Raw genomic sequence first — 13,638 nt, 5'->3', positions numbered from 1 at the left:
AACAACAATAAAAATGTGGCTCCTCATCTCCAGTGGACCTTAAACATGTTAGATTATTGGAGGCAGAAGCTAAAGATTTTTTTTTTTTTTTTTTAATTAATTACAAAAATTCTCTGGTCACACACATCATTAATAAATTGTTCATGTTTTTAATTCAAAATTTATTTATTATATTGACAAATGACAAATCAAACACAACATGAACAGGGCACATTATACAAATAACTAATTCACTTAATTTATACTATCCAACCAACCATCAACAGAGATATTATTCTTCTCCAGAAAGTTATAAAAGAGAGTGCATATTTCATTAAACCAGTCCAGTTTGTTCTTAGTTCAGTTCAGTCTGTATATGACTTTGCTTTTCCAAATCGAGAGGAGAAAAAGTCATTCCTTTCAGCCATTGTGAAACAGTGCAGTTAGTTACATTGCAATTCTTTTTTTTTTCCAGAAAAATGTTTAATAAAAACTGAACATTTTGAAACAGTGAATTCCTTTGGGTAAATGTTAAAGGACTCATCTTTGGATTTATAGAAACTTCCTTGCCAACTTAATTTGAGTGACAATCTTCATGATTTTACCCCTGAATGAAAAAATATGTTGACATTCCCACATGCAGTGGAGTACATTTCGAGCAAGTATCAGTATGTTAGGATGAAAGTATTGCAGTTTCACCAGTGTTATGTACAGTCTGCGAACCCATTTAAATTTCAACAATTTTGAGTTTGTATTTATTGATTGTGTCTGAGCCATAAAACAAGCTTGTGACCATCTTAAGCTGTTAAGGCAACCTGCAAATCTGTTCTCAATGCTTATACGTGATGAAGATTCTTTGGATGCACTCAGAAAAAGCTTTTATAAAACAGAGACTTGCCCTTTAGAAAGCAAAGACCTCAAAGTGCCATTACCAAGAGAGGACCAAGAGGGAAGTGACAGATCATTTTTCCGTTTGCAAAGAATAAACCTCCTAAGCTGCAAATGTTATGTTGGGACACCAAATTTAGCTTTGATCTCTTTAAATGATATTAGGGTCATGTTATCATTATACATATCTGCCATCTTTGCTGTACCCTACGATGCCCAAATTTTAAACCCCGAGTCTGCTCTGCCAGGAATCTTCATTATCCTGGCCAGTTTATCCAATGGGCATTATGGGCACAGGCCCAGGGACCAACGCCCACCTGGGGCCCACGTAGGGCATACACCAGCAGTTTGGACATGAAACAAAATGTACATAAAAGCCAGATAGTTACACCACAGTGTCTATTGTATTGGTACCACTGGCTGAGAGATGTTAGAAATGTCGTTTCACAGTGTATATAATTCACAATTTTTACAATGTTGCGATGGGGAAGGGGGCCTCTGGAACACTCAGGGCCCAGGGGCCTCTGCACTTTTAATCCGGCCCTGCTTCTTTCCAAATATAAGAGAAAATTGAGAAAGTTCAGAAACCTCTCCCAAAAAAGCAAGAGAGGTGTGCCAAACTGATAGTGTGTTTCTGAGAAAAGAGTTTGTAGTATTTTCAGTAGTTTGCGTTTATTAGCTGAGTATATATATATAAAGGTTTGGAGGAATATTAATACAATGTGTTTCTATTGAAATCCTAGCTGGAGGGTGTTCTTTCTCAAACTAGAACATTCCAGCTCTAGTTTGGGGTGCCCAGCAATACCACAAAAAATTGGTATATTCTCCTCTTTCCTATGGAAATTGTAACAGAGAAAGTCAAATCCTGGGAGGTTTAATTTATTTCCATATAAAATCAGAAAAGAATTTATTCAGTAAGTTAAAGAGTGAAGCTGGTGGAGCAAGTGGAATGGATTGGAAGAGATTTAAAAAAAATGATGATAAATTGGAATTTTTAATATATTTATTTGTCCAGTTAATGAAATAGTAAAACTTTTCCATATATTTATCAGCCGAGTGACTTTATTAGTAAGATTAATTTAGTTATTGTTGACAAAGTCGTCAACTGTAGAGGTCATTTTAACACCAAGATAAGTTAAAAAGGTTGAAACCACAAATGGGGTTTGTACTGGAGGGTTTATTTGCTTGTCTTTGTTCAGATATAGGGTTACTGATTTTGAAAAGTTAATTTTATAACCTGAAAAATTGCCATAATGTTGTATTAAGTCCAACAGGGCAGTAATTGTTTGTTTCAGGTTGGATTAGAACGATGCTACGTCATCAGTACACAGAGCAACTTGCTGCTCCATATCCATTATTTTTATGCCTTTAATACCAATATGGATTCGGATCGCTAATGCAAGAAGCTCAATCGCCAATGTGAACAACAGAAGCGACAAGGGACAACCGTGTCTGGTACCTCTGTGAAGTTTAAAGGATGTAGATAATTATAATTTTTTAATACTGTAGCTGCATAAAGTAATTTAATCTAATTAAGAAATGTAATTTTTTATGTCAAATCTTTGAAGGGTCTCAAACAAGTAAGGCCATTTTATCTTGTCAAAAGCTTTTTCTGCATGAAGGGACTAAATAGCAGCATCCATGTGACCAGAGGTTTCAAAAATAGAATTAAAAACATGACGGATACTATGAAAACCATATCCTCCTTGAACAATGCCATTCTTATCACAATGTACCAATTGTGGCACCAATTTATCTAAACGTCTTGCTAATGCTTTGCAAGCAATTTTTAAATCAGGATTGAGGAAGGATCTTGGTCTATAAGATCCCCAGGAGATAGAAATTTTGCCTGGTTTTAATATTTCATTTTAATATCAATATTTAATTATACTGGTCTTTGTAGACCATGTTCCTCATTATTTATATTAATAATATAACAACAACAACTCATTTTAATATCAATATTTAATTATACTGGTCTGTGTAGACCATGCTTCTAATTAATGTCTGCATTACCTTTTGTTCATTTGATTTTTTTTTTTTTTTTTTTTAACTTATCCAGCTTTAATTTGTGTAATCAAACTGGACTTAGTGCATTGTATTAACACCCCAGCAGTCAATTGTTTGTTTACTTATGCACAAACAAATGCTGTAAAGCATGAGATCGGGTCAATCAAAAGGACACGCCGCTAAAAAAGTCAAATTTTGAGAAGACTTCTACTTTTAAACGGAGGGATTAGAAAAAAATGTACTCCCCACAGATGTCATGAAGGTAAACCTGATCTATTAAACCTAAAATGGTTTGTTGTACCAGGCTGTAAACATGTTTATTACTGCTTTGAAGTTGGTCTTTTTAACATGGGAGTCCAGGTGGATTTGCTCTGTTTTGGAGTCCCTAGTGGATGAAGGGGGAACTGCAATTTTATGCACTTCTGCATCGGCTTCACTTTTTACCGCCAGATGCTCCGTCCATCTTTCATATAAGGTCAATAGTGGCAAGCCCAGCCATGGCCCCTCCAAACTGGAAGAGCTCCTGCATCCATTTATTCATAAATAGAAGACAAAGTTGGTTTTAGTGGGTTCATTTTACTGCTGTGACAAAGCACCTAAATGGCCAAAATCAGCTTCTCTTGCAGAGATAATGCCAAACTCAGATTTTAATATGACATGAGTAATAACTTTGTTGTTTATGCATAAATGTGTTAAGTTAAAGTGCTAAATTTACAAGTTTATCTCTGCATTGCTGGTTTAAATTTGACAACCCCAGTAAAAATCATAAATTTATTCAGTAAAACTAGGCTAAAGCCTATATTTTACAATTGTATGGTGACTCTGAAAAGCTCCTTCAAACCCCATTTTGAGAAACACTGGTCTAAATGTCTTTAGTCAGTCTGGTAAATGATAATCTAAGGCAAAAAATGATTATTTTCTCACAGTTTCACCTACTTTCGACACACTGCTGAGAATCTTGCTGATTTAGTTGGAAAACTCGTCCAACTGCACGAGCAAGAATGATTTCATGTTGAATGGAGCCTCTGTCCAATCTGTACCAGGCTTTTAAGCCGTTTCACAACAAGCTCAAATATCAAGGAATTTCAAACTATTTAATTCCATTTCCTATTTGAGCCTCCAAAATAAAACCAGCTCGTTGACAACATGACCATAAATAATTTAAAAGTAAATTATATACAAACCACATTGTCAAATGAAGATACCATACCAACAAACTTAGGTGGAACTATTCTCTTCACAGAAAAACCACATGAAGGGAGATTTAAAATGAAATGTTTTATTTTACTGTGTTTATGTTTGTGTTTGTATCCAACTTTTAAACATAACATCACATTTGGTTCATTATTGAACATAACTGTTCAATTTGGATTTCCCTAATAATGAGAATGCAGTTTTAGTAAATCAGATCCCGAAAAGAAAATAGGTCAGATTAACTGACTGTATTGTGTGTGTGTGTGTGTGTGTGTGTGTGTGTGTGTGTGTAATATGTAAAACACTGTGCTGTTTTCATGTACAAGAAACTTTTTTCAACATTTTTAATCTCTTCTCTTTTCCATAATATACTGGCAAATCCAATAAGACAACAGGAGAAAATATACTCCACTTACAACAACTTCTACACAACCATTGTAGTACATTTCATGCAAAAAAAAAGAAAAGACTAGAAAATTGGAGTAGGAAGAAGAATTAATCTTATAAACCCTACCCCATCCTCATTTCAATGTAAACCAACTGGATGGCATCATCTACGGCAAACACTAAGAATGAACACAGGTATGAAATACTCTTTTTTTTTAATCAGTTTTTTGCATACAGTTTTAGTATGTACTCTTTATATTTCAATTTAAATTGAGAAGGATTTGAAGAACTTTTAAAATCGCTTTTAAGTGGGTTCCATTGTTTTACACCAACCACTGAAATACTCATTTGTTTGAGTGCAGTTCTTGCGAACTCCACTGTAGTTTTAAACTAATAGCTTAAAAACTAGCCGTTAGTAGCGGTTGCCTAGATACGTAAACTTGTAGTTTGATTGGTTGTATTCAGAGGCGCCATATGGGGGGAAAGTTTGGAAGATTCTAAGGGCCCCACGATTTGATAGGGGCCCAAAAAGATGTACAAACTATATAGGAAAATCATCAAACTTTCATTAAAAATGATAAATACTTCTTTCAAAGGTTGTAATAACATACAGCAGTAATATAAACTGATAAACCATTTACATTAAAATAACCTACTTAGATGTATGCACTGTGATTTAACCCTTTATAGGGCACTCAATTAAATACCTTCGAATTAGACATTTTAACCTAAAATTGTCCTTCTGGTATGAACCAAGACCTCCATTATGTTGTTACATTAACACACAAACAAAAAAAGTTTCATGCTGAATATGAAAGAAAACAAAGTGATCAAAAATAGTCACTTGCCCCATAAAGGGTTAAACACAGCCCTAGATCTTTAATATTCCCATGAAAAGCTATTTTTTGATCAGCTTGAAGCAATTGAAGTAAAAACAAAAGTGGTGGGGTCTATGCCATTGTCTTTCATACAGCCCAAAAATCCTGGCGGCGCCCCTGGTTGTATTTCATAGACTGTATATAAAGAGATGGACGTAGCCTCCATGACGTTACCCATAGGTTTCTGAAGAGTTGAGTTGAAGCTCGGTGGGCGGATCCTACCATCGCCATCTTGGCAGGGGCATGCGCGTCGTCTCACCTGGAAAATACATATATGGACAAAGAGGTGGAGCTGAGATGGAGGCTGTGAGCGTCATGGTGGATGATTGACATCGAGCGAACGCCGAGCTTTCTCTAATCAAGCTAAACCAGAGATAACGGGAGCTAATCAGCTAACGGAGGTAAGCGGGCTAAAGCTAAGTCACGTTGTTAACCGGCTAAAAACCGCGGTTCTACGTTTTTCTAACTTAAAGCAGGAGATTGGGTACCTGTCAATCAAAAGGACACGCCCCCTCAATATGCAGAATTTTGAGATTAAATTACTTTTAAACAGGCGAGTTAGAAAAACATTCACTTCCCCCACAGAAAATGGAAAATGGATTTTTGAACCAGGCTGTAAACATGTTTATTTCTGCTGTGAAGTTGGTCTTTTTAACATGGGAGTCTATGGGGATTTGCTCTGTTGAGCCCCTAGTGGATGAAGGGGGAACTGCAGTTTTATGCACTTCCACATAGGCTTCACTTTTTATCTCCGGAGGCTCCGTCCATCTTTCATATAAAGGTCTATGTTTTGTTTACTTTGAAGGCTTGGCAGAACTACTTCCGGCGTCATAATGAGCATCTTTGACGTCGCCGCGCGCGTGGATCAACTTGGACTTTGACGCTGACAGCAAAGGGGCAGAAGTACTAAAAGCTGTTTTCATCGCCAGATCAACTCGTTCCTTCAGGTGAAACCGTGGACAGCTGAACCAAGGACATGACGGCGCTGTGGGCTTCCCTTGGGGTTCTGGCCGCCGCGGTGCTTCTCTGCGAGGCGACTCGGCGAGCAGCAGCGCGGCTTTTCCCGGGAGTTTATTGGATTTACCTGCTGGAAGCGGTGTCCACCTTTCAGCTCTGCTGTTGTACGCATGAACTCAAACTTCTGGGAGAAACAACCCGGCTGGACCCGTCGGTCAGCTTGACTCTCACTTTCACCATCACGGTGGTTCACTTGTTAAGTTTCAGGGAGGCGAGCTGCAACCCCTGCTCGGCTCTGGAGAGCGTTTTCCGCGGGACCACCAGCATCAAGGCGGCCGCCGTCCTCATGGCTTGTCACTTCGGAGCTGCGGTCGCCGCGCAGTTTGTCGCAGCCTCCGTCTGGTCTCTGGGTCTGTCCGACGTCCATATTCGGCACCAGAGATTTGGGTTCAGATGTTTTGACCCCTTAGGGGGGACCTTACTGGAGGCTGCAGCCGTGGAGCTGGCGTGCGCGTTCACAGTCCAGGCTGCAGCCATGCACGTCCACAAGCTGGAGGAGAAACTCAGAGCTCCTTTCTTGGCTGCTGTCATCACATTAGTGGTTTATACAGGTGTGTTCAGGTGGGAGGGTTACAGGTGACCCGGACTTCTCTCGCTACGCTGTAGAACAGAGCGTTTCAGGAGATCTTTTTATTCCCACGGCCTAATAAAACCTCCTGAATTGTACCCCCACATGTACATGCATCTACTAGAGAGAGTGGCACATTCTGAGAGAGTGGCTTATGTTGTTTTTAATGTGATTTTAACATATGTCTGCCTGATCAATTATTTATTTCTAATACGCACTTGTGAGAGGTGGAAGAGTGAGGGTTTGTTATTGAGTCGCCGGGCAATATGAATTTCCCTTTTAGGGGTGCATAAAGTCCTATCTATCTATCTATACATCTATCTATCTGTATGTATCTATCTAAACATCTATCTATCTATCTAAACATCTGTCTATCGATCTATCTGTCTAAACATCAATCTATCTATCTAAACATCTATCTATCTGTCTATCTATCTAAACATCTATCTATCTATCTAAATATCTGTCTATCTAAACTAGCTATATATCTAAACATCTATCTATCTAAACATCTGTCTATCTAAACTATCTAAACATTTGTCTAAAGTATCTAAACATCTGTCTATCTAAACATCTATCTATCTAAACATCTATCTATCTAAACATCTGTCTATCTAAACTATCTAAACATTTGTCTATCTAAAGTATCTAAACATCTGTATCTATCTAAACTATCTATCTATCTAAACATCTATCTATCTAAACATCTATCTGTCTATCTAAACATCTATCTATCTATCTAAACATCTGTCTATCTAAACATCTATCTATCTAAACATCTATCTATCTAAACATCTGTCTATCTAAACATCTGTCTAAACAATCTATCTAAACATCTATCTATCTATCTATCTAAACATCTGTCTCTATCTATCTAAACATCTATCTATCTATCTAAACATCTATCTATCTAAACATCTATCTGTCTATCTAAACATCTATCTGTCTATCTAAACATCTATCTGTCTATCTAAACATCTATCTATCTAAACATCTATCTATCTAAACATCTGTCTAAACAATCTATCTAAACATCTATCTATCTATCTATCTAAACATCTGTCTCTATCTATCTAAACATCTGTCTCTATCTATCTAAACATCTATCTATCTATCTAAACATCTGTCTAAACATCTGTCTATCTAAACTAAACATTTGTCTATCTAAAGTATCTAAACATCTGTATCTATCTAAACATCTATCTATCTATCTATCTAAACATCTATCTGTCTATCTAAACATCTATCTATCTAAACATCTATCTATCTAAACATCTATCTATCTAAACATCTGTCTATCTAAACATCTGTCTAAACAATCTATCTAAACATCTATCTATCTATCTATCTATCTATCTAAACATCTGTCTCTATCTATCTAAACATCTGTCTCTATCTATCTAAACATCTGTCTATCTAAACATCTGTCTATCTAAACATCTATCTATCTATCTAAACATCTATCTAAACATCTATCTATCTATCTAAACATCTATCTAAACATCTATCTTTCTAAACATCTATCTATCTAAACATCTATCTTTCTAAACATCTATCTATCTATCTAAACATCTAAACATCTGCTGACCTGGTTGTAGGGTCACACCAGAAAAATCATGATGCTTCAGGTCTTATTGACAGAAAAGTCTGGACCATTCTGGAGGAATTTTTTTAATTCTAATTCCACCACAATCTTTCAGCTGATGCCTTTATTTTTCCATGAGTTACAACTTTACATTTACTACATAGATTTAGAAAACCTGGTTTACATGTTTTGTTTCTCTTTTTGTGCAGGTGGAAGTATTTCAGGAGCTGTTTTTAACCCTGCCTTGGCCTTCTCAATCCAGTTCCCCTGCAGCGGCCACACTTACCTGGAGTACAGTTTTGTTTACTGGCTTGGACCTGCTTTAGGTAAGAGCCCATGTTGAGGCAGTTAGACTGCTTGTTTCCCCCTGATTTATACTGAATAAATGTAAAATTGATGTGAAAGATTTAAGGAATGGTTCTAATTTAAAGAACAAGTGAAGAGGGTTGAAAATGGGAGAATTATGACCTCATGCTGGTTCCTGTCAGGAATCTCACAGCAGTATGTTGGATTGAACAGATTTCTCAAAGGACACTGAGATAATGAGTAACAATAGCTTAGCCTGGAAATAATAAAGGCTTGTGCCAGTTTTTCAACATCAACAGGTTAAAGGATGCCGTCCAGGACGCTAGTTTTATGAAAATCTTGATCTAAAGTGATTCAGAGCAGGAGTGTCAAAGTCCAGTTCAGAAGACTTATCACTGTGCAATGTTTAGATGCAGTCCTTTCTCCAACACACCTGTATTAAATGGCTGAATTCCCCGATGCACATGTCATCCAACTCTGCAGAAACCTGGTAATGAGACATCCATTTCATTCAGGTGTCCTGGAGAGGACACAGGTAGCACATCTGCAGGATCAGAGTTTTACACATTTTAGACATTGTCAAGATCAACTGAGGATAAAACCGGTTTGATGCTTGTTCTATCGACATCAACATGTATGAAAAGTATATAAACGGGTGCATCTGTATGCTGTCTGCACAGGGGACATGTGAATTTATTTAAAAATTATGACACAGAGTAAATATTTATGTGAAAACTTGCAAAGCTATGCAGGAATTTTCCAGACTCCTGACTAAAACAGCACATCTAAATGGGCTAATTAAGATAAACACTGATGGTAAATAAAACCTAAAGTAAACGCGCTGCTTTGTGCAGTAAAATGTGTGTGTGCTTATCTGGCTGCCGGTAAGTTTGGTGTGGTGTGTGTGTGTGAGTTTGGTTGGGAAATATCATGCAGCGGTAAACATTAGTTCTTTTTTTTTTTAACGTCTCTAACTCTGGATTTTTCTAAAAAAAAAAAAAAAGTACATTCGTAGTTTGAAAAATGGAATAAATTGAGACATATTAACATGAAGGATATGCCTCGTTGTCTACATGCCGTCTGACTTCAAAGCAAGGTGAGCAGACATTAAAATGACGACTTTACCATTCAGAGACGGTTTGTTGTAAACGTGCTTCTTCCACCATCTCGGTATCTTCTCTCTCAGGCTCAGAGTCAACATAAATCTTGTTGCAAGACTACAATTTAGAATTAAAACATTTCAAGAAATATGATCACCTGTATTGTAGGAAATTTAAAAAAAAAAAACCTACAACTTACTTAAATTTCAGGTATATGTATATGTCTAAACATTAGCATTATTTTGCGGTTATATTTTATTTTAAATTGTTTTATTTATTATTTTCTTATGTAGGTTTGTATGTACATGTGTATGTATATATTTTTGTATGTATATATGTGACTATGTGGGTACATATATATGTATTTATCTGCAAAGAAATGTTACTCTTATGCTAATTTAAAAATAAAACATACATAAGTGGTTAAATTCAGAAAGCTGCTGCTGTCAGGTTAGCTTGCTATCACTTGCTGTTGATGTTTTTAGCATCGGACGTAGCTGCCCCCCTTTCTGCTGCTGGGCTTCCAGCGATCAATCGGCGCGCACCTCATTAACATTATTTAAACTAACATCTGTGTTTATCAAAATCTTGCTAAAATCGCACAAGAAAAGTTTTATAATGAATAAAGGCATTTTTTGGTTTAATAAGTTTTTAAACAATTATTTAAAATCACTTAGAAGACAGTGGAGACATGAAAATACCAGGTTATGACTCTTTTAAGTGTTTAATGACAGATTTTTTCCTTTTTTTTTTTTTTTAATCAATGTTGGGGAAAAAAATCACTTACACTAAAAGCTCAGGAGCAAAGCAGTGTGATAATTTAATAGCAGGATTGATGTCCTTCATTCTAGTTTTTATCTGTGAGCTCATTTTGAGTCTGATACCGGACACATTTTCCAGGCTCTTTAGCTAAATAACCTCCTGTGTCGTGCACGTGTTTCTGCAGGCATGGCAAGCTGCATCCTGCTGTTCGAGAAGATCATCCCGTTCCTCTCTGGAAAGAGCACCGTCAGTCTGGATGTCCCTGCTGTCCACAAACAAAAGACACAGTAGCAGGGAGAGGAAGGCCATGTCTTTTCGGGTTTACCGTAGAAATCTTTTAGTTTCATGTTGGAATCTCAGAATACACGAAGCAGAAGTTTGGTATTCCAGATAAATGTTGGATCGTTATGCTGGATGGGAGTCCAACATGAACAGGCCGGAGGAGCTTCATACCATCTGCTCACCTCTGTGGCTTCATCTTACTCGAGATGAGCCATTAGCTGAGTCACATCCAGAGACTTTTTCGCTGATCTGAAAGGTCTGATGTGGACTCGATCCCAGTCCAGGGTGACCCTCTATAAGGTGCATCAAAGAGGTCTAAAATATAGATCGAATAAATTAAACTTTAATCACTTTTTCTGCGAGGAAAAATGTATTTAACATCTATGCAATTATTAATATGGGATAAGATGTATATCTTTTTAAGGAATTTGTGCTTGTACGGTGAAATCTGGGTAATTGTTACCATAGCAACAGCTAACAGAAGGAAACGAGACAAACTACAGGGCGATATGTTTATGGACTTACTCTCTCAAATCTAAAAGCATCAGTAGAATGTGGTTTAGTTTGTCTACAGTCTGCAGGACGTAGTTAAAGTTTCATCCGTGTGCCTGGTGGAAACTGGACACTGTTCTGCTGAGAACCGGCAGTGTTGGTAATTTTTTCCATGCTTAATCATCAGTTGTCATTTCTTATTTATATAGAATTACCTGATGAGGGTTGAAGATAAGTTACTCATCCGTGATCAACTTCTGTCAACAGTGTTCATCTTAATTACTACAGATTTTCTATAATTGTTCTAATTTTATATTTGTCAGATCCTATTTTGTGATTAAACTTTTTTTTTTTTAAATAATTTTTGTAGTTGTCATTATAGAGTCAAAGTCTAATAAGTAATAGATATTTATTGTTTTATTGACGTGGTTTGACAAATCTGAATTTCATGTTTTTGTAGACTTAATGATTTAAAATTAGTTTTCAAACTTTATTTATTCATAAAGCACTTTTCATGACACAAAGAAACACAACGTGCTTTACATAGTTGTTTTTAAAAGTTAAGGCCTGTTAAAATAAAACAAGTCATAAAGAAATATTCCAGAATCTCTTAAATATTATATATTATATAATATAAAATCTAAATTTGTATTTTCATTTCATTTCAAATACTCCCATACAAACACACAACAGGCAGGGGTCCCCACCACAGCCATAGGGCTGCAGTGCAGGACCCCCTCCAGTAGATGGGTGAAACGGCAATCCTGCAGACCGTGTCCCTGGTGTGGTGGGTCCTCGTACGGAAACAATGGAGTTAAAGATATTAAAGAATAAAAACAAAAATGAAATTCCCTTAAATTAAATAAACAAATTTTAAAAATTGCAACAAAGATTCAGTTAAAAGCCAGAGTAAAAAGTTAGGTCTCAGTCCTCTTTTTAAAAACATCAATTTAGTCAATTACATTTTTTTCACTGGAATTTTAATTAATCTTATTTTGATTTCATTACCCCAGCCAAGGAGGTTATGTTTTTACCAGTGTTTATTTATTTGTTTGTTTGTTTGTGTTCAAGATAACTCAAAAAGGTATGGACGGATTTTCATTAAAATTTCAGGAGTTCTTGGAAAAGTGAAAAGGAAGAACTGATTTAATTTTGGTGCTGATCCGGATCACCGTTTGGATCCAGGAATTTTTTAACTGTGGCCCTTGGCCATAGACTATAGAAAGATGGGCGGAGCCTCCATGACGTCACCCGTAGGTTTCATGTGTGTCGTCTCTCCCAGAAAATACAAATATGAGCAAAGAGGTGGAGCTAAGAGGGGGGTGTGAGCGTCATGGTGGATGATTGACATCAAGCTACCTCCAAGCCTCCTTTAGCTAAGAGCTAACCCGAAGATAACCGGAGCTAACCAGCTAACGGAGGTAAGCGGGCTAAAGCTAAGTCACGTTAACCGGCTAAAAACCGCGGTTGTTCTACGTTCTTCTTACTTGAAGCGGAAGATTGGTACCTGTCAATCAAAGGAGACGCCCCGAAATATGCCAAATCTTGAGATTAAATTACTTTAAATGGGCGAGTTAGAAAAAAATTCCCTCCCCCCACAGTTGTCATGAAGGTAAACCTGACCTATTAAACCGAAAATTATTTTTGAATCAGGCTGTAAACATGTTTATTTCTGCTGTGAAGTTTTTAACATGGGAGTCTGTGGGGATTTGCTCTGTTATGGAGCCAGCCCCTAGAGGAATCTGTTCTATTCTATTCTACAGTCATTTAGCAGATGCTTTTATCCAAAGCGATGTACATATGAGTGAGAACAACACAAACACAATGGATGAAGAGGGAACTGCAATATTTGGCATTTCACTTATAAACGCCGAGGGTTGCTGCTTGCCCTTGGTGGAGGTTTGCGCTCTGAGTGTTTTTCTAGTTATTATTATTAATGTTTAAACTTTACTTCTACAGTTGAACTTGAGCTTGAACACCAGACTAAGAAGGACTCTGAGTGACGTTTCAGGATTAAAATAAAATCAAAGTTACGGGTAAAAACGTTTGATGTTTCTGGGAGAATATTTTATGGACCAAAGAAACCAAAGTTGTTTGTGCAGGCGGGAAATCAGTTTGTTTCTGGGTGAAGAACTGAAGACTACAAGGTGAGCTGTACCCGATGTTATCAAGCCTTTATATGTTTATTCA

General features: G+C 36.8%; 1 protein-coding gene across 1 annotated transcript; it reads left to right on the top strand.

Moving 5' to 3' along the window:
* Nucleotides 1-6,312: 6,312 nt before the first annotated feature.
* Nucleotides 6,313-10,965, top strand: LOC306761017 (aquaporin-11-like; the record flags this gene model as incomplete). The annotated part of the gene is made up of 3 exons (XM_079247090.1): nucleotides 6,313-6,904; nucleotides 8,716-8,832; nucleotides 10,859-10,965. The coding sequence occupies 3 exons, from the start codon at nucleotides 6,313-6,315 to the stop codon at nucleotides 10,963-10,965; spliced, it is 816 nt and encodes a 271-aa protein (XP_079103216.1).
* Between the last annotated feature and the right edge of the window lie 2,673 nt (nucleotides 10,966-13,638).

Source organism: Telmatherina bonti (genome assembly GCF_933228915.1).
Source record: "Telmatherina bonti genome assembly, chromosome: 10".
NCBI lineage: Eukaryota > Metazoa > Chordata > Actinopteri > Atheriniformes > Telmatherinidae > Telmatherina > Telmatherina bonti.
This window is presented reverse-complemented; position numbering and strand designations above follow the sequence as displayed.